At 42.7% G+C, this 25248-nt stretch overlaps 1 protein-coding gene across 7 annotated transcripts in view; it reads right to left on the bottom strand.

Annotated features, from left to right (window-relative positions):
• Positions 1 to 5638: 5638 nt before the first annotated feature.
• LOC129810734 (low-density lipoprotein receptor-related protein 8-like) overlaps positions 5639 to 25248 on the bottom strand; it is a 358998-nt gene continuing 339388 nt past the window's right edge. For 2 of the 7 annotated variants that reach the window (XM_055861532.1, XM_055861536.1), the window contains 2 exons: positions 21986 to 22054; positions 5639 to 15494 (listed from right to left, as the gene is read on the bottom strand). In XM_055861532.1, coding sequence (XP_055717507.1) covers positions 15193 to 15494; positions 21986 to 22054 — 371 coding nt within the window. In that variant the 3' untranslated portion in view covers positions 5639 to 15192. The remainder of the gene's footprint in view (positions 15495 to 21985; positions 22055 to 25248) is intronic. The other 5 variants (XR_008752777.1, XM_055861534.1, XM_055861535.1 and 2 more) reach the window with 5 other exon arrangements.

Below are 25248 nucleotides of genomic sequence, written 5' to 3'. Positions count from 1 at the left end.
AGGGTGAACCAGGGTGTCTGTAATGACACCCATAGCACGGAGATGCAGTGCCTTAGACCGCTGCGCCACTCGGGAGAAGAGTGTACTGTATTAGCATCAGCCCCATCCCCTGGGCTTCCAGAGAAGAGAGGCACAGCAAGAGTGCAGCAGGCAGACAGAGAGGGATACGTAGGGGTAGTCTCTGACAGTTCCAGTTCCATATACACCAATTAGGAAGGAAATAAGTCCAGCAGCGGCAATGAAGAGAGAGAACATTAACCACTCGTCAGCCATACAGTTTGGCCTCACATGGAACTGAGAGTGTGCACTGGCACACACACACACACACACACACACACACACACACACACACACACACACACACACACACACACACACACACACACACACACACGCACACGCACACGCACACGCGCACACACACACAAACACACCTAATCTGAATTGCAGACTTCTCCGCTGACCTGTCAGTGTCTCTCTATTTGACAACGTGATGAAGTAGCCTTGTTACTGTGGAGACTTTTAAGAGTAATTCACTCGTAATGGCTTTCAGCCCTCTCATAGAGACAGAGGTTCTCATAGAGACATTCTGGTTCTCATAGAGACAGAGGTTCTCATAGAGACATTCTGGTTCTCATAGAGACATTCTGGTTCTCATAGACATTCTGGTTCTCATAGAGACATTCTGGTTCTCATAGAGACATTCTGGTTCTCATAGACATTCTGGTTCTCATAGAGACATTCTGGTTCTCATAGAGACATTCTGGCTCTCATAGAGACATTCTGGTTCTCATAGAGACATTCTGGTTCTCATAGACATTCTGGTTCTCATAGAGACATTCTGGTTCTCATAGAGACATTCAGGTTCTCACAAGAGACATTCAGGTTCTCATAGACATTCTGGTTCTCATAGAGACATTCAGGTTCTCATAGACATTCTGGTTGTCATAGAGACATTCTGGTTCTCATAGAGACATTCTGGTTCTCATAGACATTCTGGTTCTCATAGAGACATTCTGGTTCTCATAGAGACATTCTGGTTCTCATAGACATTCTGGTTCTCATAGAGACATTCAGGTCCTCATAGACATTCTGGTTCTCATAGAGACATTCTGGTTCTCATAGAGACATTCTGGTTCTCAGAGAGACATTCTGGTTCTCATAGAGACATTCTAGTTCTCATAGACATTCTGGTTCTCATAGAGACATTCAGGTTCTCATAGACATTCTGGTTCTCATAGAGACATTCTGGTTCTCATAGAGACATTCTGGTTCTCAGAGAGACATTCTGGTTCTCTTAGAGACATTCTGGTTCTCATAGAGACATTCTGGTTCTCATAGAGACATTCTGGTTCTCATAGAGACATTCTGGTTCTTAGAGAGACATTCTGGTTCTCAGAGAGACATTCTGGTTCTCAGAGAGACATTCTGGTTCTCATGGAGACATTCTGGTTCTCAGAGAGACATTCTGGTTCTCATAGAGACATTCTGGTTCTCATAGAGACATTCTGATTCTCATAGAGACATTCTGGTTCTCATAGAGATCTGGTTAAATGGCTTGATTATGGATAAGGACATTGAAATGGCTAATTACAGCATTTTCAGGTGTGACAGACTGAAAATGGGGGAGCGTTGGCTATATATGTTCCCCAAGTCAGTGTCACTATTCCCAAAACGTTTAAATGTTTGGTTATAGATGTGACCTGCACTTGTATGTAGCAGATACTTATCGCCCCCCTGCTGTACTGGCGGATGCTGTTGGTACTATCTTTGCAAAACCTTTTCAGTCATCTGAATTTGTTATTTTAGGTGATCTTAACCTGGATTAGTTTAACCCAGCCTCTGGCCAATAGAATAATATTTGTCTTGATTTTAACTTGACTCAATTTATCTCCAAACATACACAGATTAAAGTAAGAAACCCAGCAAGCTCCTTGCTGATTGACCTAATTTCGACAAATAGCCACAACAAGTATCAAATGGTGTCTTTGCTAATGACATCAGTGATCACTGTCCTTTTGCATGTATTAGAAATACCAAACAGAACCTTTGACCCCATACTTCGTGCGGCTATGGCTGCCACTGTATTGAAGCCACTAGATGCTGTATATCATTACGTTTCATTACGGGTGATAGGTTCAGCATACATCACTGTACTCTTTATGAGAAAGTAGACTGGCCCTCTTTGATGTCTTGCAGATCTATGCATTGCACTCTTTTTGTCTGTAAAGCCCTCTTGCGTAAACTACCACCGTACCTCACTTCTCTGGTAACCTACAGAGATACAAGCTTTCAGACACCATCTCAGGAATGGTTAACTCTAAAGGTCCCTTTGATCTCGACGGTTAGGTAAATCTGCCATTAGCTATTTTGCAGCTCACTTGTGCAATGGTCTACATAATTCCCTGAAATGGAATGAATTGGTGTATCTGAAGCAGTTCAGACGGCTATCTGAGGACCTTTTAAAAGGAAGAATGTGTCTGTTTTTTATGATTCTATGATTGATCTTATGTATTTTTGTTTGTGTTTTTTTGCTTGCATATGTCTTCTATGTAACTAGGCCTATGTTTTGTAACTTTCTCCAGGTCGTTGCTGCAAATGAGAATGTATTCTCAGTCAACTCACCTGGTTAAATCTACTACAGCCCTCATCCTCCACATACAACACCCGTTCTGCCAGTCACATTCTGTTAAAGGTCCCCAAATCACACAGATCCCTGGGTCATTCCTCTTTTCAGTTCGCTGCAGCTAGCGATTGGAGCGAGCTGCAACAAACATTCAAACTGGACAGTTTTATCTCCATCTCTTCATTCAAAGACTCAATCATGGACACTCTTACTGACAGTTGTGGCTGCTTTGTGTGATGTATTGTTGTCTCTACCTTCTTGACCTTTGTGCTGTTGTCTGTGCCCAATAATGTTTGTACCATGTTTTGTGCTGCTGCCATGCTGTGTTGCTACCATGTTGTTGTTATGTTTGTTGCTACCATGCTGTGTTGTCATGTGTTGCTGCCATGCTATGTTGTCGTCTTAGGTCTCTTTATGTAGTGTTGTGTTGTCTCTCTGTCGAGATGTGTGTTTTGTCCTATATTTCTATTTATTTTATTTTTAATTAATCCCAGCCCCCGTCCCCGTAGGAGGCCTTTTGTCTTTTGGTAGGCCGTCATTGTAAATAAGCATTTGTTCTTAACTGACTTTCCTAGTTAAATAAAGGTAAAAAATTCAATAAAAATTACAATAAAGAATAAATAAAAACAAAAAAAATGCTGAGGAAAGAGAACAGAGAGAAACACCTATCTCTGTACTCACTCCTAACAAAATCAATCCATCAAATGTATTTATAAAGCCCTTTTTACATCAGCAGATGTCACAAAGTGCGTATACAGAAACCCAGCCTAAAATCCTCAACAGCAAGCAATGCAGATGTAGAAGCACGGTGGCTAGGAAAAACTCCCTAGAAAGGCAGGAACCTAGTTGCCACTACCTTCCCATTTCCCATCCCCAGCGAGTGGATTTGGCGTTGGAAACAAATGATAGAAACAAATCGTTGGAAACAAAAGTTTCATGGATGAGGGTGCCAGTCAGATTACAGTTTGTTTCATGGCTTTGGTACTAAGTATGAGGTACATTTTCAAAACATCAATTGTAACACAGCCAGTCTTTCATTTTATTTTGTTAGTGGACATCTTTCACCAGTAATCCAAAATATAAGTTTACTGTGAAATGTAATAAGTAGATTGGTTTAATAAAAAAACAACAACATAATGATATCTTCTAAATTGAGTTAATACAATAGAAAAAAAATGTCAACTACAGTACTGCAAATTACAGTACATTACACTGTTTTTACATTAGGCAATACACTTGTACTACCCACTAAAACTGACTGAACATAACATTTCCATTATTTCTATTCCATGTGTAGTCAAATGAAAGAAACATAACGTTTAGCAAGCACTATCAAACCTGTCTTGAGCCATAGTTTCTCATCAATATCGCAGTAAATGTCCTCATTGTTCATGCATGAATCCAAGCCTGAGATAGGTTGGATTGAAATCATTGCATGCCTCCTCCATGGTCTGAAGGAGGGTGGCACACTCCTGAGGATGGCATCGTACATCTTCCACCTGTATTGTAATCGTGTATTGTATTTTACAGTATCTTATTGTACTTATGTATTGTAGTGGTCCTGTTCGTGGCTCAGTTCATAAGAGCATGGCACCAGCAACACCAGAGTTGTGGGGGTTCGATTCCCACTGGGGGCACATACCAAAATGTGTGGACTGTAAAAGTGTCTGCTATGTAAATGGCATATATTACAGTATTACAGTACTGTATTGGCCAATGACATTTTAGTAAAGCGGTATGAACCCTCCCCCATTAAAAAGACCCCAGCAACTTCACTTTGGATATTTGTTTAATGCATAAGATATGCATTTCGTTCTTGTTTTGGACTTTCTGGATTATTTGCGTGTTGGTATTGTATTGATATTGTATTACTGCACGGTAGGATCTAGAAACACTAGCATTTCACTGCACCTGCTGTAACATCTGCTAATCTGTGGTCAGACTGGCTTAAACATGCGCCTTTTCTCAATGCTGAATTGAATGTCATTGAGAAAATAGAATGGAGTCATAATGTATTTTTTCCCGCAAACATCCTTTCTGAATTTAAAAGTAATCCAAGAAGTAATCATCTAGGTCTTCAAATTGATTTATAAAATATATTTTTGCTGGTAACGTAACGGAATACAGGGAAAACCCCCGGAGGGTGACAGAGCGAGACATGTTGGCTCTCTGTGTTAGTAGATGTCCAATGAAGCCGATTTTTATCTCAATATGTACCTTACTGTGACTGTTTTCAATTAAATGGGTCAAAACAAAACAAAAATAGCTTATTAACAAAGAACAATTTCTCACTCAAGAATTTTGCTAGGACTGTCTGGGAGTGGTCTGAGTGGGGAGGAGAAAACGGAAAACTAGCTGTTATTGGCAGAGAGGTTTTGGAACTCTCTCTTGTTGGTCTATTTACAAAGTGATGTCACCAGGCATGCCAAAACTCCTCCCACCAAAACAGGCTGAAATTTCAGGACGGTCTTTTCAAACAGCTCTTATACTAGAAGGGTATTATCATCATTTTCACAATATTATTCCAACCTCATAGTTTGGAAATATATATAAAAGACAGGAAATCAAGTTTTTGACTGCACTGGGCCTTTAATCTCCAATGAAATTATAAAAATTTGTGATAGATTGACTGTCCCTCTGGTATCTACCAGACAGATATGACAGGAGAGGCGTGAGGAAGCATGTTCAATGAAGACGAGAGGAACCCAGCAACAATGACCGTCCCGCCCTCTGAGCTGCAATGCCGTGATATCCACCACCACCTCTCTGTTTTCACATCCATCAAACCCCCAACTAGCTGTCATTCCCTGTTCACTGGGGTTACCCTATTCTATTCCCCGCTCCGCTCGCCTCGCTCTTTCAATCCACTCGCTTCTTTACCTCCTCTCGCTCTGTCTCTCCACTCTCTCTCTCTCTCTCTCTCTGTCCCACCCTCCCTTTCTCCGGAGAAGTGCTCAATACAGAAGCAAGGAAACAAGAGGGGGACAATAACAACGCGACACACAACAAGAATTGGCCGATTTTTATAAATTTAATATATCAATATATAGAGATATTTATCAACAGCTTGATTTCATAGAAACGTGAGTGAGACCATTTTGGCATACAGTACAGATATTTCATGTAAGTACAGAAGTTGCTAAGTTTGAACTCCCTCTCCCCATCCTACGGACACAAAACACCAAAACAGAAACAACCAAGTAAAATATACAGGAGCACCAACAAGGCACCAATAAATGAAAGGATAACCCCTCGTTTAAAACCCAAAACAACTAAACCTATTGAACAGAATTAAATACAGAATAAACAACCTAATTTCTACAATGCTTTACTGTTAAAAAGCAAAACAAAATTAAAAACAGACAGGAAAAAAAGAATAAAAACACTTTGGCTGATAATTAATTTTTGTTACAATCAAGTAGTAAAGAAATCCAGTGCTCTTGTGTACAAATAAATGCAGATATGGTCTACACTCCTGTTTTTACCTGGAGTCTTATGTACATCTATTTTTACAGATACCTTTAAAACATTATCAAAAGTTTTGCTTTATGAAAACGTATTTACAAGTTCATGATTCAAAACCATTGGACTGTACCGATTGGTAACCCCTCCTATGTACGTACCCCTTTACACAGTGCAGAATGCTTCTTGAAAAGTTTGTGCAACAAACAGCGTACAAAATGTCTCCGATATGGCTGTGGAGGTTTGACCCAGAATGTTTGACATTACCTTATGAACCCCCCACTCCCTCCCTTCACTCCCCAAACACACCTCAAACCCCCGCCACTACACCCCCCCCTCCACACCCATTTTACAATGACATTGACAGGTATGAAAAAGGAGTCTGAACTAAACATTAACCTTCAAGTAATAAACATCCAGTAAAGCTCAAACAGTGTTAGATTTGAAGAAACATGACAATGTCTTATTCACACAGAAACACACAGAGAAGAACCAACCAGCAGCAGGAGAGTCACTGGGTTATCAACTATAACAACAGACAGAGGTCATGGAGGAGAATCACGTAGGGTTCCAGAATCACCGGTGTCAGTTCTCTGGGTTCCAGTATCGGCAGGTTCTCAGAGGTGTGTTCCGTTGTTCTGTAGAGGTTCCTCTTTTCCTCCCTTGTTCTTCTACTGGGTCTACTTTCCTTCAGTTCTTCCAGTGTGTTCAGTCTACCCTTCCAGAACGATAGTGAAAACAAAATGTAAATGGCTAAGAAGAGGTGAGAGATGGTAGTGAGAGTGACAGCTAGATAGAGGGGAGGTGATGTGCGTTGGTGTTAGTCACAATGGAGTCTGATGATGGAGCAGCATGGGCCTGGTATCATTGATTGAGGAACCACCATTAGAAGTACATAGAGAAAATGATGTGAGAGAAGAGGAGAGGATGGTAAAAAGCTCTAGGAAAACAAATCTACTGAGGTTTGTTGACCAGAAAGGTCCTAGGAGGCTATACCAGAGCCGTAAGAAACCACTGGACCTTTAAACAATTCAGTAATAACAACCAACTGTTACCAGTGGCTGAAGGATCTGTGTGCTTCAATGCCATAGAGTAGTGAGAGATATTGAAGACTTGTTTCCACGTTGACTTGTTCATCTAAAGGCAATCCGGACAAACTTCATGGTTGCCTAGGATACTGACCACTCGGGTTAAAGTCACTAAAACACCTATAGATATACCTATAGATAAACCTATAGATAGACCTATAGATATACCTATAGATAAACCTATAGATAGACCTATAGATAAACCTATAGATACACCTATAGATAGACCTATAGATAGACCTATAGATAGACCTATAGATAAACCTATAGATAGACCTATAGATAAACCTATAGATAGACCTATAGATAGACCTATAAATAAAAAGGAGCTATATATATATATCGAATGCTATATAGAATGCTCTCAGTACAATGATCAGAGCATAGCATTGACTTACAGTTCATAAAAGCAGAAATATCCAACTTACTTCACACGTAAAAACCAAAACACACACACAGACACATACACTATGTTCCAAGGCACCAGTTATGCGCCAGGCGGTGCACAAATCCACAGAGATCTACAGGTATCTGTCAAAATAAAGGAAACACCAACATAACAGATTTTAATAAGGTGTTGAGCCACCAGAACAGCTTTTATTTTGGTGTTTTGTTGACGGAGGTTGAAATTGTGTTCAATTGAGTGGAGCTCTGGTGACTGACACACACACACACACACACACACACACACACACACACACACACACACACACACACACACACACACACACACACACACACACACACACACACACACACACACACACACACACACACACACACACACACACACTTTAATCCCCCTATGCTCCTTTGAAACCCCTCTTTCAAAGTCACTGAGATCTCTTCTTCTAGCCATGGTACCCAATATAATGGGCAACTGGCCATTTTTATACATGACCCTAAGCATGAAGGGATGTTAATTGCTCAATTAACTTAAGAACCACACCTCTGTGGAAGCACCTATATTCTTTGTATCCCTTATTTACGGGTTTCCTTTATTTTGGCAGTTACCATATACAGTGGCTTGCGAAAGTATTCACCCCCCTTGGCATTTTTCCTATTTTGTTGCCTTACAACCTGTAATTAAAATAGATTTTTGGGGGTTTGTATCATTTGATTTACACAACATGCCTACCACTTTGAAGATGCAAAATATTTTTATTGTGAAACAAACAAGAAATACTTGAGCTTGGATAACTATTCACCCTCCCCAAAGTCAATACTATGTAGAGCCACTTTTTGCAGCAATTACAGCTGCAAGTCTCTTGGGGTATGTCTTTATAAGCTTGGCACATATAGCCACTGGGATTTTTGCCCATTCTTCAAGGCAAATCTGCTCCAGCTCCTTCAAGTTGGACGGATTCCGCTGCTGTACAGCAATCTTTAAGTCATACCACAGATTCTCAATTTGATTGGAGTCTGGGCTTTGACTAGGCCATTCCAAGACATTTAAATGTTTCCCCTTAAACCACTCAAGTGTTGCTTTAACAGTAAGCTTAGTGTCATTGTCCTGCTGGAAGGTGAACCTCCGTCCCAGTCTCAAATGTCTGGAAGACTGAAATAGGTTTCCTTCAAGAATTTCCCTGTATTTAGCGCCATCCATCATTCCTTCGATTCTGACCAATTTCCCAGTCCCTGCCGATAGCGTTTTCCATGATGGCCAAAAAGCTACATTTTAGTGTCATCACCTTTTTCCATATGTTTGTGGAGTCTCCCACATGCCTTTTGGCGAACACCAAACGTGTTTGCTTATTTTTTTCTTGAAGCAATGCCTTTTTTTATGGCTACTCTTCCCTAAAGCCCAGCTCTGTGGAGTGTAAGGTGTCATGACGTGGCCCTCTTTGGGTATAGCGAGCACCATCCACCTTCTCTCTCACCACCTCTCTCTTCCCCCACAGGTCATAAATTCCTAGAGGAGTCTCTCTCCTCGTGGCCAGGCAGTATAGAGAGAAGGTTTCACAGGAGAACAAAGGAACCTCTTCTCCATCATAGAACTTGAGAACTGAACAATGTCCATGTTTTGGAGAATGTGTACACGGTCGGGGGAGAAACCAGCTAAGACCGGTCCATTTCGTTTAATGTTTGTGAAACTCATGAGAGACAATACAGCCACATTACCATAACTCTGTTTATACAAGAGTCTCAGTTGTGAGGCTTGCATCTACTTGTTGTATAAAATTAATGGGTAAAGATGAAACTATTTGTGAAATTATGTAATGTGATTTTAAACTGTTGAATGAAGGAAACTCCAATTCCCTTTGTAGTTTAACTAAGTCATAGGCCCGCCCCATGAGCACAGACATTGATCTGGCGTCATGGGACAGCCCTTTCCTAATGTTCTGGATATAACCCCCACCTTGGGAATTTCCCTTCAGACCAAGCTTACCTCGATCACAGAGGGGGCGGAGGATTGAGTAGAGACCATAAAAACCTCAGTATAAGCTAAGGTTGTAATGGTTGTTGAAACTCTGAGACTATCGATTCCGACAGAATAAGAGCAAATCTTCAATACTAATTACTAGTCTGCTGCTAGAAATTATGTACCACTGAGATGCAAGGACTGACAACCACCGAAACATCTATTCATAAGAATATTTCTGAATGTTACTCTAAAGTAATCATTCTAACCAAAGACTCCAGGGACGCAGAGAGATGGGCGGATGAACTTCCAACAGAAAGAAGGACGATTCCAACAGAGATCACGACGACACATAAATATATATATTGATTGCAATTATTCCCGAATGAGTGAGCGTTCATGTGTAAAGGATTAGCATTTAAATTGTTATAATTATCAACTTTGTAGGGTCTTTTGTCTTTCGCGCCCTTCTCAGTCCCTTTGTACTGGTTTAGCCCACTAGGGCACATCCCCTACCATTTCCTTGTAATCACATCTACTTTGTTTGTTTGTTGATGCATTTCTGTGATTATTTAGTTATTTAATAAATAAATGATTGAGACAATTGATGTATGGATGATTCATAGTGAAGACTGGGTTCGTGCAGATAACCAACAATTTACGACATTTGGAATGAGACTAACGTGAGGTAAAGAACAATTCATTAATTAGAAGACTAATTGTTCAGATATTAAAATATCTGAAAGTTATATTAGGAAAATAATAACTTTGTAATCAGAATACTTTCCTTGGTGCCCCGACGTCCTAGTTAATTACATTTACATGATTAGTTTAATCATGTAATAATAATTACAGAGAATTGATTTGATAAAATAACAGTCCTCATTTTAATGATGGCAAAGACACGACAACGGCTTAAAGTGGTACTATGGACAGATACTCCAATCTCCGCTGTGGAGTTTTGCAGCTCCTTCAGGGTTATCTTTGGTCTCTTTGTTGCCTCTCTGATCAATGCCCTCCATGCCTGTTCTGTGAGTGTTGGTGGGCGACCCTCTCTTGGCAGGTTTGTTGTGGTGCCATATTCATGACATTTTTGAAAAATGTATTTAATGGTGCTCCGTGGGATGTTCAAAGTTTTGGATATTTTTTTATAACCCAACCCTGCTCTGTACTTCTCCACAACTTTGTCCCTAACCTGTTTGGAGAGCTCCTTGGTCTTCATGGTGCCACTTGCTTGGTGGTGCCCCTTGCTTAGTGGTGTTGCAGCCTCTGGGGCCTTTCAGAACAGGTGAATATATACTGAGATCATGTGACAGATCATGTGTCACTTAGATTGCACACAGGTGGACTTTATTTTGACTAATTATGTGACTTCTGAAGGTAATTGGTTGCACCAGATCTTATTTAGGGGCTTCATAGCGAAGGGGGTGAATAGATATGCACGCACCACTTTTCTGTTTAAAATGTTAAAAAAATAATTTAAACAAGTAATTTTTTTCATTTCACTTCAACAATTTGGACTATTTTGTGTATGTCCATTACATGAAATCCAAATGAAAATCCATTTAAATTACAGGTTGTAATGCAACAAAATATGAAAAACGTCAAGGGGGATGAATACTTTTGCAAGGCACTGTATAGGCACTCTATCACCTGATTTGCCAGAGAGCAAAACCATTGATTAGATTGGCATGTCCATAAATATACAGATCGGCTAACCTGTGGCTGCTCTCTCTCATCCTCCTGTCATCACCTGGAAGCAAAAATTTCCATTGAAGGAAGGAGAGCCATGATGTATAGCTATCATAAATCAGCCAATCAACCACTGAGCGAGCTGCCTCGAGCACCACAAATGCAGCCTGTCTGCCAAATTGTGTATGTAAGTGTGTTTCTCCGTGTGTGTGTGTTTCTGTGTGTGTGTAAGTCTGTGTCTGTGTGTGCGTGTTTCTGTGTGTGTGTGTATGTCTGTGTCTCTGTGTGTGTATGTCTGTGTCTGTGTGTGTATGTCTGTGTGTGTATGTCTGTGTCTGTGTGTGAATGTCTGTGTCTCCGTGTGTGTGTTTCTGTGTCTCTGTGTGTGTATGTCTGTGTCTCTGTGTGTGTATTTCTGTGTGTGTATGTCTGTGTCTGTGTGTGTGTGTGTGTTTCTGTGTGTGAATGTCTGTGTCTCCGTGTGTGTGTCTCTGTGTGTGTATGTCTGTGTCTCTGTGTGTGTATTTCTTTGTGTGAATGTCTGTGTCTCTGTGTGTGTGTTTCTTTGTGTGAATGTCTGTGTCTCTGTGTGTGTGTTTCTTTGTGTGAATGTCTGTGTCTCTGTGTGTGTGTTTCTTTGTGTGAATGTCTGTGTCTCTGTGTGTGTGTCTCTGTGTGTGAATGTCTGTGTCTCTGTGTGTGTGTCTCTGTGTGTGAATGTCTGTGTCTCTGTGTGTGAATGTCTGTGTCTCTGTGTGTGTATTTCTGTGTGTGTATGTCTGTGTCTCTGTGTGTGTATTTCTGTGTGTGAATGTCTGTGTATTTCTGTGTGTGTATGTCTGTGTCTCTGTGTGTGTATTTCTGTGTGTGTATGTCTGTGTCTCTGTGTGAATACATGCACTAGCATGTGTCCCACTTCCTTCCCAAAAGTCTCTGTGCTTTCTTACAGAAAGAAGATGGAGTAGTTGAAGTCAATACCTTCAGTTAGCAGGTTCTCATATGAATCCTCGACAGTGTACTGACTACCAGCAGAAAGACAGCTAAACAGCTCTAGTGAAGTCTTGCTTACAGAAAGAGCTTAGACAGCCACGTCTCTCAATTGGGCCTTCATTTACATTTACATTTAAGTCATTTAGCAGACGCTCTTATATCCAGTGCTATAGAAGAAAATAGTCAAGTTTGTTTGTTCAGTAGCAGAGCATAAATGTACACACTCAAAACTATCCACTGTACCTATTCGCTTATTATGAACCTATGACAGAATCACAATAAATTGTTTCCTTCAGTCCCATAACTGTGCTGGTGCAGAGGGCCCCTCCCTGATGATATCACCTGTTGCTAGGCAGGTTCTAATGGCATGGAAGACAGAATGCTATTGCATGGATGATAGTCCCCCAAACAATCCAGTGTACCACACCCAGACTGATTCTGCAAACCCAACAATGGATGTCTTCTCTAGTAAAATATATCTTGCTTCTGTTTATAGTAGTCCATCCACTCCTTATTACACTGAGAACTGAAATATACTGAAATATATCCTCAGTACGGAAGACGTAAGTATGGGAACTAACCAGACAGGAAATGGTAGTGGAAGCTAGTGGATACCCTGACTGATATACAACTGTATTCAACTCAGAAGCTGTGATTCTGGCCGGCAATCTAACACAAATCCAGTGCTCAGTTCTGTTTCTTCATTGGGTTGTCATTTTCCTTCCATTTAAATCAGTAGTGGGACCCTCTTCTACAGAGTCCCTAAAACGTCTTCCAAAGTTAGAGAAAAACATCTCTGCTCACACAGACACAGAGACCAACAGCAGGGAATGTGTACCACCAAATCTTCCTAGTTTAAAAAACGTCCTCCGACCTCCATCCCACCCCGTCCCTTCCCCCTGGTCATTATCTAGTAACTTTTGTGTACCTCTGGGTGACAGCAGAGCGGATTACCCATAATCCTCCCTCACCCGAGTTCTGCCCTGCTGCTTTTTCCTGTGGCGCTGCCCTCTGGCATGCCCCCCACACAAAATACCCCCCAACACCCTCATCCCTACACCCATTCCACTTGGCTCTAGCCATGCGTAGCCTATCCTCAGTGGCACAGGCCTGGCCCGATCATATTTTCACCAGCAAACACAAACAATAAATAAAGTCAAAACAAAATAATAATTAAATACAGCTGGCCATTCCCCTGTTGCTGGCACAGTACAGTAGTCTACCCAGGGAGAACCAGCCTCTATTTACATGTGCACTGATGGGCAATGAGGTTAGTCATCAGTAAGACAGACAGTAGCATTCAGCACTACATCTAACTACAGGAACTACCTAACTAACGAGGAGCTAAGAGAAGAGCAGAGGACAGCGCAGTTGTAACTAGTAGTAAAGTAGTAGGACATTACAGTTAGGTGTAAGAGAGAGAGAGGATGTGTTTTAGAGACACGAGTTGGGGGGTACACGTATAAGTAAAATATACGTCCTAACGTCCTTGGGGGGTTAGATTACTGTATGAGCAGGCTCTCTCTCACTCTCTCTCTCTGTGCCCCCCTCCTCTGCAGTGTGGTCACCCCAGGATATGGAGGGATGGGGCGGAGACACGGCGTGCCCCTCAGGGGAATCCGTCATCCTCCAGACTGAGCGCCACGCGCTGCAGAGAGCAGATAAAACAAAGTTACCACAGTGTTTGTGTGTGTGTCTGTGTTTCAGTGTGTGTTTGAAGGAGAGCTGAAAGGGAGACTGAGACAGAGAGGACCAGAAAGATAAAGAGCAGAAAGGACAGAGGAAGAGAACTAAAAGTGAGAGAAAGAGAGCAACATAGAGACAGAGCAAAAGAGAAAAGCTCTCCTTAATGCAGATCCCAGTCCTCCTCCTCTCATCCCTCTATCCTCAGCACACTGATTTGGCAGTGATGTGAGGAGAGCTGCAGGGGCTTACAGAGATCCACCTCAGGACATTCTGATGTCTCTCTCTGACTGAAACACCATGAAGAGAGGAGAGGAGGAGGGAGGGGAGAGGAGAAGAAAAGAGAATAGGGAAAGCCCAGGTGGAAGCTTGTTTCCTAACCCACTACCCGCTCTTAAGATGAGGTGTTATTCAACATGACCTCTCAGCACAGCACTGTAGCATACCAGGTGTGTGTGTGTATAACCTATCATGCAGCCATAGTCCCACCCCTCTCTCCTGCTGTCTCTACCACGCCACGACAGCAATGCGTGTCACCATGCAAACTGATCACAGCGCTAACCCCTCCCACCTCTGTCTTGTTCATGTTTACCAGCAGATCTCTGTTGAAGATACCTTACAAGTACACCGCTTGAAAAACTAAACGCTCATGCAGAGAAATATGTCATTAAAAACAAGAATAATCAGGAATAAATGAATATGATTAAAGATTGTCCCGTCATCTAAGGGGCTGTTTCTGTTCTGGTTACTGTTCCCCTTTTGCCTAATTTACACTCCAAAGGGGATCGAGCAGGTTTGACGCTCCCTTCACTAAGTCTTCATAGAGGAGAGAGTAAAGCTACAACCCAGGGCGCTGTGCCTCCCTAACGCACAACGACAACACAGTGACACACACTGTCAAAACACGGAATGTGGAGATGGATAGAGACCCAATAGACTATCTGATGAATGAAGAAATGTGGAGATGTATAGAGACCCAATAGACTATATGATGAATGAAGGTGAAGATAATGTGGTGATGGGCTGGTGATGAAGGGCTCAACATCTGTGTTTGACCAAGGAAGTTTTTGGAATGATTTTGTGACTTAAGTGTGTGTGTGTGTGTGTGTGTGTGTGTGTGTGTGTGTGTGTGTGTGTGTGTGTGTGTGTGTGTGTGTGTGTGTGTGTGTGTGTGTGTGTGTGTGTGTGTGTGTGTGTGTGAGGATGTAAGCCTGTCCCTGTCTTGGAGACTCTCCCACCCCCACACACTCCAACCCTCTCTCTATCTCCAAGTCCCACCCCTTCTCATCTCATTTGCCGGTGGGATGCATGGGCGCCCCCGAGTACCAATGGGAGTTGCTGTCTGTGATCCCGCCCCCCAGGGGCAGGGCTAGGAATGGCTGGTGGGCGCTGCCACTCACAGCGGGGTAGACGTGACCGATAGACTCTCCAGTACGACCGATGTGAATCTCGTCATCGTCGTCCTCCGTGGTCTTACGGTAGACGGGGTTGTCGAAGTTCATACTCTTGGTGTTCTTCCGGCGCCAGTTACACCAGATCAGGTATCCGGCGGTGCAGAGCAGGCCGATGACCACTGTGGCAAGGATAGGAACTGCATGTATGAAACACAGCGACACACACACGCACACACACACGGCGGGAGCGTTAACACAGCCAGGGGAGACAAAGCGGTGCTTTAGCATACAAACACATCCTAGTATCACCGCAAACGGCAATGAACACACACACACACACACACAAACACACAAACACACAAATACACCCATGTGTAAATGCACACAGAAGCAAGCACACCCAATCCCAAGCCCACACACAAATAGCCACACACACTCATGCATGGCACATGTACAACCAAACCACACACACGCGCTCGCATATTGTAGCCTACACACAAATTCAATACATGGCTGGGTATAGTGGTATTCCAGGAAAAGGAAATGGGGGCTGGGGAGGAGGGGATATGTCTGGCTTCTCCGCTCAGCTTTGGCTGGCGTTCCCAGTCCTAATTTCCCCCATCAGAAGTGGAGTGGAGGTATTCCCATGGAAGACCCAGACTAATTGGTCTATTGTGGGTGGGCACTGGAGACTCCTCTATGATTAAGGGCCTGAACCCCCAGAAATCCCTTTGTTCTTGTGTAAACACTCAATTAAGATGTTCTCAATCAGACTTTCCTCTACAAATAGCTTGGATCTGAAGATCTCCTGCAATAGCGAGGGAGAATTAACCATGGAAATAACCATTGAGAGATACACTGCATGGCCAAAAGTATGTGGACATCCCTTCAAATTAGTGGATTTGGCTATTTCAGCCACACTCGTTGCGGACAGGTGTATAAAATCGAGCACACGGCCATGCAATCTCCATAGACAAACATTGGCAGTAGAATGGCCTTACTGAAGAGCTCAGTAACTTTCAACGTGGCACTGTCTTTGGATGCCAGCTTTCCAACAAGTCAGTTTGTCAAATTTCTGTCCCGGTCAACCGTAAGTGCTGTTATTGTGAAATGGAAACATCTAGGAGCAACAACGGCTCAGCCATGAAGTGGTAGGCAGCACAAGAACGGGACAGCCAAGTGCTGAAGCACGTAAAAATCGTCTGTCCTTGGTTGCTTCCAAACTTGTCCTTGGTTGCTTCCAAACTGCCTCTGGAAGCAACGTCAGTACAATAACTGTTCTTTGGGAGCTTCATGAAATGGGTTTCCATGGCCGAGCAGCCACACACAAGCCTAAGAACACCATGCATAATGCCAAGCGCTGGCTAGAGTGGTGTAAAGCTCTCCGCCATTGGAGCAGTGGAAATGCATTCTCTGGAGTGATGAATCACGCTTCACCATCTGGTAGTCCAATGGACGAATCCGGGTTTGTCGGTTGCCAGGAGAACGCTACCTGCCCCAATGCATAGTGCCAACTGTAAAGTTTGGTGTAGGAGGTTCAGGCTAGGCCCCTTAGTTCCAGTGAAGGGAAATCTTAATGCTACAGCATACAATGACATTCTAGACAATTCTGTGCTTCCAACTTTGTGGCAACAGTTTGGAGAAGGCCCTTTCCTGTTTCAGCATGCACATAGCGAGGTGCATATAGAAATGGTTTGTCAAGATCGGTGTGGAAAACATTGACTGGCCTGCGTAGAGCCCTGACCTCAACCCCATCGAACACCTTTGGGATGAATTGGAACGCCGACTGCAAGCCAGGCCAAATCGCCTAACGTCAGTGCCCGACCTCACTAATGCTCTTGTGGCTGAATGGAAGCAAGTCCCCGCAGCAATGTTCCAACATCTAGTGAAAAGCCTTCCAGAAGAGTGGAGGCTGTTATATCAGCAAAGGGGGGACCAACTCCATATTAATGCCCATGATTCTGGAATGAGATTTTGGAATGTGTCCACATACTTTTGTCCATGTAGTGTATGAAAGGGGGAATGATGGAGCGAGGAGTGGAGGAGAATATTAACTATCAAATGAACCATTGAGCGATATGAAAGGGGGAACGGAGGGTGGGAAGGAAGGAGGGGGTGGATGGGAGAAATAGTAGGATGTATTTAATGGGTCGGGGTTAGGGATATCTCATTTTAAAGACTCAGTTATAGACAGAATGTATGCTAGAGCAAGGTCATTTACACATTATGCCGATCGCCAGTCAATTCAGACATTATTATAGAGCTGTATCAGTGTTCGCGATCTTAAGGTCTGTATCCTGTAATATGTGATAACATGGGTAATATGCAAATCTGACATAAGGGGGGTTTAATCCCTGATGTTATTTTGATGAGCTCTTGATCGAAATGTACAGTAATGTTTTTACAACTGACAGGCCTATGTGTTCACATGGGCTGTTATGATATGCTTATTGGAGCAACACCAGAATCTCCCATAAGTGTTAAATTGGGTTGAGATCTGGTGACTGACACACACACACACACACACACACACACACACACACACACACACACACACACACACACACACACACACACACACACACACACACACACACACACACACACACACACACACACACACACACACACACACCCTATGCTCCTTTGAGACTCTCCTCTTTCAAAGTCACTGTGATCTAAACTAAACAGCTAAACTGTGGATCATTTTTCATTGCTTTGGCACAAAATGCATTCAATGACTACATCTTTCAAATTTCATGAATTCTTTCCTCACTCAGACACAAACACCGCCAAAACGCTATGTACCTACAGGCCAATTTGCACATGTTTACATACTCTTTTCAAAACTGTTAAACTTAAGTTCAAAACCTAACATAACACAAAATTAAATAAGACAGCAATTTGCTACATTTCTACAGTAATACCGTATTGAAATATATACCACATCTAAAAAATGAAATGCTATCAAAACAGTTAGACCAACCACAGCTGAATTCCCATTGTAGCTGAACACCTACCCAGGTGTTAGTCTTTCAATTTCATTACCATCTATACAAAAGGGGACATCTTAGGAATAATGCTGTACTGTAATGTAAACATGGACCCAGCCAGAGATAGAGAGAAGTGGCTGACAGAGGAAGAAGAGTGGCTGGGAGAGGGAGAGGAGTACGTATGTGTAAACATGGACCCAGCCAGAGATAGAGAAGTGGCTGACAGAGGAAGAAGAGTGGCTGGGAGAGGGAGAGGAGTACGTATGTGTAAACATGGACCCAGCCAGAGATAGAGAGAAGTGGCTGACAGAGGAAGAAGAGTGGCTGGGAGAGGGAGAGGAGTACGTATGTGTAAATTGAGCAAAGCCTCCAAACCCAATGTGTGTAATTGTTTTTGTATTTCTGCTTAGGACCCAACAGTTACCTCACACAGGTGGGAGAGGTAGGATTTTCACTGCTGTGCAGGAAACTGCAATCGTTGATATGGTCATCAGAAACAATGGCATAAAACTCACAGAGATTCGGGACAGAGTGTTGGCAGACAACATTACATTTGGAAATATTCACAATGTAAGCATATCAACTATTTCTAGAGTTCTGAAACAACATCAACTTAGGATGAAGCAGTTGTACACCGTCCCTTTGAGAGGAACTCTGAACGAGTCAAGCAACTCAGGAACCGATATGTCCAGGAAAGATGACTATAAAATACAGAAGTAGTTTTGAACAAAACCAAACAGGGCAGAGGCACACTGCGGCATGTTTTCAGGTATAATGCCAACTACCGTAATACTCTGACTCTTATATTGGCTTGTGGATTTATTTTATATTCTCTGAAATTCTCTGATGGATTGCTGTTACATAAACCTCTAATTGGGCCATACAACACAGAGAGTCTCATTTCATTCCTGGATGACCTCTATGGAAGGGTTGTGCCAGGTGAGGAAAGAGTTGCAGTGAGGCAAAATTGACCAACGTTTGTAATTGTATGGGACAGTGTGGCATTTCCCCACTCCTGTGCCGTCACAGAGTGATTTGCAGCCCATCCCAGGATGGTGTCACTTTTCCTCCCACCTTACTCTCCATTCCTCAACCCCATAGAGGAATTATTTTCCTCATGGAGGTGGAAGGTTTATGACCACCATCCACATGATCAAATGTTCATCCTGGACGCAATGAATGCTGGATGCCTGGACATATCTGCAGAAGATTACCAGGGATGGACCAGGCATGCCTAAAGATTCTTCCCTAGGTGTATTGCCCAAGATGACATAAGATGTGATGTGGATGAGAACCTGTGGTCAAATGCAGAAGACCGAGTTGCCTAGCATTGCTACTGTATCTATATCGGTAGATGGTGTATATACAGTGGGGCAAAAAAGTATTTAGTCAGCCACCAATTGTGCAAGTTCTCCCACTTAAAAAGATGAGAGAGGCCTGTAATTTTCATCATAGGTATACTTCAACTATGACAGACAAAATGAGAAGAAAAAAATCCAGAAAATCACATTGTAGGATTTTTTATGAATTTATTTGCAAATGATGGTGCAAAATAAGTATTTTGTCAATAACAAAAGTTTATCTCAATACTTTGTTATATACCCTTTGTTGGCAATGACAGAGATCAAACGTTTTCTGTAAGTCTTCACAAGGTTTTCACACACTGTTGCTGGTATTTTGGCCCATTCCTCCATGCAGATCTCATCTAGAGCAGTGATGTTTTGGGGCTGTTGCTGGGCAACACGGACTTTCAACTCCCTCCAAAGATTTTCTATGGGGTTGAGATCTGGAGACTGGCTAGGCCACTCCAGGACCTTGAAATGCTTCTTACGAAGCCACTCCTTCGTTGCCCGGGCGGTGTGTTTGGGATCATTGTCATGCTGAAAGACCCAGCCACGTTTCATCTTCAATGCCCTTGCTGATGGAAGGACGTTTTCACTCAAAATCTCACGATACATGGCCCATTTCATTCTTTCCTTTACACGGATCAGTCGTCCTGGTCCCTTTGCAGAAAAACAGCCCCAAAGCATGATGTTTCCACCCCCATGCTTCACAGTAGGTATGGTGTTCTTTGGATGCAACTCAGCATTCTTTGTCCTCCAAACACGACGAGTTGAGTTTTTACCAAAAAGTTATATTTTGGTTTCATCTGACCATATGACATTCTCCCAATCTTCTTCTGGATCATCCAAATGCTCTCTAGCAAACTTCAGAGGGGCCTGGACATGTACTGGCTTAAGCAGGGGGAAACGTCTGGCACTGCAGGATTTGAGTCCCTGGCGGCGTAGTGTGTTACCGATGGTAGGCTTTGTTACTTTGGTCCCAGCTCTCTGCAGGTCATTCACTACGTCCCCTTGTGTGGTTCTGGGATTTTCACTACGTCCCCCCGTGTGGTTCTGGGACCTTGTGATCATTTTGACCCCACGGGGTGAGATCTTGCGTGGAGCCCCAGATCGAGGGAGATTATCAGTGGTCTTGTATGTCTTCCATTTCCTAATTATTGCTCCCAAAGTTGATTTCTTCAAACCAAGCTGCTTACCTATTGCAGATTCAGTCTTCCCAGCCTAGTGCAGGTCTACAATTTTGTTTCTGGTGTCCTTTGACAGCTCTTTGGTCTTGGCCATAGTGGAGTTTGGAGTGTGACTGTTTGAGGTTGTGGACAGGTGTCTTTTATACTGATAACAAGTTCAAACAGGTGCCATTAATACAGGTAACGAGTGGAGGACAGAGGAGCCTCTTAAAGAAGAAGTTACAGGTCTGTGAGAGCCAGAAATCTTGCTTGTTTGTAGGTGACCAAATACTTATTTTCCACCATAATTTGCAAATAAATTCATTAAAAATCCTACAATGTGATTATCTGGATTTTTTTCTCTCATTTTGTCTGTCATAGTTGAAGTGTACCTATGATGAAAATTACAGGCCTCTCTCATCTTTTTAAGTGGGAGAACTTGCACAATTGGTGGCTGACTAAATACTTTTTTGCCCCACTGTACAAATGATTGTATTTTGGAATCACTCAATGCCAAAAAAGGACATAAAACATATTGAAGCATATTGCATCATGTCTGATTCATTCCTGTAACATACACTGCAGTGAATTCCAAACAGTAGAGAGGTGTCAATCTTGTTTTATAAAGACATTTCCAAAAGAAAACATTGTGTAATGCTACCTGCTGTTAGTGTTTTTAGGTCATTGTTTTATGAGTGACAAAATGTGCTTGTTGGGTGACAACCTTTGCTAGTGTTATGGAAGAATGAGTTGATTTGAGACAAGTATGAAGTGTTTTCGTAGTTTTAGTGCATTTTGGATGTGAAATTAACTGCTGTGCCAAGCTGAAAGTTGGTTAGGAAAACTGTGTGAAGAGTTTTGAAAAAGTGACCTAAATATTGAGAAATGGGTCCTAGTGATTGTAAAAAACTGTAATTGCTTAATTAAGTCAGGAACCACATCTGTGTGGAAGCACCTGCTTTCAAAATACGTTGGGTCCCTCATTTACTCAAATGTTTCCTTTATTTTGGCAGTTATTTGTACATTCCTGTCACACATTACACACATACACCCAAAACACACTTTCACACTCACATCTTCCAGACCAGGCAACGTCATGTGCAGGGGAGACCCAGACAGAAGCAGACAGACAGAGAAGCGGGGAGAAGCAGGCAGGCATCATATGATACAGTAGACTGGTACTCACATATAGGAATCACTATACCCAGGACCGCCACTGTTATGTTGTTACCCAGGAGATAGTGGTCATTCCCAGCTGAGAGAGAGAGAGGGGAAGGGAAAGAGAGAGAGAGAGGGGGGAAGGGAGAGAGAGAGAGAGCGAGAAGGGGAGGAAAAGAGAAAGAGAGAGGGGGGAGGGAGAGAGAGAGAGAGAGCAGAATGACAAAAAGAAGAATGAAGAGAAAAACAAAGTGTTAAGAAGAAAGTGAGACACAGTTAAAGGCCCACTGCAGTCCAAAACGCCATTTTCCTGTGTTGTATATATATTTCCACAAAATTGTGAATTTGTGAAAACAATGATAATGCTGTTTCAGTGTAAGAGCTGTTTTGGTGGGTTGAAGTTTTGGCCTGCCTGGCAACATCACCAGGCGATATAAGTTAACCTGTTTGGGCTGCAAGCTGAATATTGAAAAAACTGGAAAATGTGTGCACATTTTCAAACGGCCTCCTAAGAAACTTTTTATTTTCCAATATGCATATATTTACTACTGTTGGATAGATAACAGTCTATAGTTTCTAAAAAGGTTTGAATTGTTTCTCTAAGTCGAACAGAAATATTTTTACAGCCATTTTCCCAGCCGAATTGAGATTTCCAAAATGCGATGTGTCTCTTTAAGACCTTCTCTATAAAAGGCCCTTTGACTTGGGACCATAGGGACACGTCACACGCCTTCGTCAGGCTGTAATGCGGAAGTGAGAATTGAAAGGAGTCGAATATCTCGTCCATGGACTGAATAACACACCTTCTTGTGAGACCTGCGCAGTTAAAAAAAAATTCCGGGCGCGAAGCATAATTTGGTCTCGGCTTCTGGAACAAGGTAGATAACGGTGAATATGATGTCTGACTACGATATTATTTGATACATGTCACAAAATCATCCTAAAGTATGTTTTTTCAATATACTTTAATTATATTATTGCAATTTATTCTGGACTTTAGATGTGATACGACGGAAGAATTTTTTGAAGAAACGCTGTGTAGCGCCGCAATGCTATTGTGCTTGCTAACCAAAGAGGGAAATAATTCGTTCTGGAACCCAACTAAAGACTCTACTGGACATTGGACCCCGTTACAACATTCTGATGGAATATCAACAAAGATAAGACCCAATTTGGGATGCTTTTTCATATATCTGTTGAGCTGTGCTGTGCTAAGTGGGCTAACTGTGCTAGGCTAGCGCTTGACCAATGCTAGTGCTGACTTATGCTAGCTTATGTTGTTAGCTAATATAACGATATATTGTGTTTTCGCTGTAAAACACTTCAAAAATCGGAAATGTTGGCTTTATTCACACGATATCTGTCTTTCATTAGTTATCCACCATATGTTTTTCTGAAATGTTTTATGAGGTGTAATTAGTAGCCGACGTTGGTGTATGTATTTTCTCTGGCTACTCCCGGCTGGATTCAGACTCTAGCTATGTGTTAGCATTTTTGGGTAGCATCAATGTAAAACTGATTTATAGCTAAAATATGCACTTTTTATGAACAAAACATAGATTTATTGTGTAACATGTTATATGACTGTCATCTGAGGTAGTTTTTTCTGGGCTCTTTAGGTTGGTTTTAGTTTATTTCGGTTGGCTTGTGCATGCTACTTGAATCATAATTCATACTTCATAATCATATCCATACGTGTCTGTCCACTTTTGTATTTGGTGGTGAGCTAACATAAATATATGTGGTGTTTTCTCTGTAAAACATTTAAAAAATCGGACATGTTGGCTGGATTGACAAGATGTTTATCTTTCAAATGCTGTATTGGACTTGTTAATGTGTAAAAGTTAAATATTTAAAAAAAATAGATTTTGAATTTCGCGCCCTGCAGCTGTTGTCATTTTCGTCCGATTTCGGTCTTGCAGCCCAAACAGGTTAATAGACCAATACAAAGAGAGTTTCAAACCTCTCTGAAAATAACAGCTTGTCTTCAGGTTATAATCCCTCCCATTAAGCTCGTCCAATTAGGCCACTCACTCAGACTACTCCCAGACAGTCCTATCAAAATTCTTGCTTGAGAAATTGCTCTTTGCTAAGAAGCTATTTTAGTAAAATATTTATCATTACTTATTTAATACCCAGAAATGATTTGATATTGAGACAAATAAAATGCATTGGGCCTTTAAACACCTCTCCTTCCTCCTGCCATGCTCTCTGCTAGAGGCCGGGCCCTCCTTCCTCCTGCCATTCTCTCTGCTAGAGGCAGTGCCCTCCTTCCTCCTGCCATTCTCTCTGCTAGAGGCCGGGCCCTCCTTCCTCCTGCCATTCTCTCTGCTAGAGGCAGTGCCCTCCTTCCTCCTGCCATTCTCTCTGCTAGAGGCCGGGCCCTCCTTCCTCCTGCCATTCTCTCTGCTAGAGGCAGTGCCCTCCTTCCTCCTGCCATTCTCTCTGCTAGAGGCCGTGCCTCCTTCCTCCTGCCATTCTCTCTGCTAGAGGCCATGCCTCCTTCCTCCTGCCATTCTCTCTGCTAGAGGCCGTGCCCTCCTTCCTCCTACCTCCTGCCATTCTCTCTGCTAGAGGCCATGCCTCCTTCCTCCTGCCATTCTCTCTGCTAGAGGCCGTGCCCTCCTTCCTCCTGCCATTCTCTCTGCTAGAGGCCGTGCCCTCCTTCCTCCTGCCATTCTCTCTGCTAGAGGCCGTGCCCTCCTTCCTCCTGCCATTCTCTCTGCTAGAGGCCATGCCTCCTTCCTCCTGCCATTCTCTCTGCTAGAGGCCGTGCCCTCCCTCTCCCTCCATTATTCCCTCCCTCTCGCCTGTGTCTTGTCTAATGGTTCCTTGTTCCGCTGTCTCGTCTCCCCCTTCCTCCCCCATCTCCCATTCACCTCCAACCCAGGTTTGTGTTGTGCTCAGCCTTTCCCCAGGATAAAGCCAGCCTCATCTCCCCATTAAGGTTGTTGGGCCATTAGCAACACTGTAATTGTCCCGATATAATGGAACCTAGCCTTGGAGATTAACAGAGCAATGGTAGCATTCTGTTAGCCTCCACAAGATCAGATCATCAATGACCAAACTCTATCACACACACACACACACACACACACACACACACACACACACACACACACACACACACACACACACACACACACACACACACACACACACACACACACACACACACACACTATTATTTTTCAAATAATTGTTTCTATGCTTGTCTCCGTATTGTTGGAAAGGGCCCGTCAGTAAGCATTTCACTTTTAGTCTACACCTGTTGTTTACCAAGCATGTGAC

The sequence above is a fragment of the Salvelinus fontinalis genome, chromosome 14 (genome assembly GCF_029448725.1).
Source record: "Salvelinus fontinalis isolate EN_2023a chromosome 14, ASM2944872v1, whole genome shotgun sequence".
In the NCBI taxonomy this organism is placed as follows: domain Eukaryota; kingdom Metazoa; phylum Chordata; class Actinopteri; order Salmoniformes; family Salmonidae; genus Salvelinus; species Salvelinus fontinalis.
Note: the sequence above shows the minus strand (reverse complement) of the source record. Positions and strands in the feature narration are given on the sequence as shown.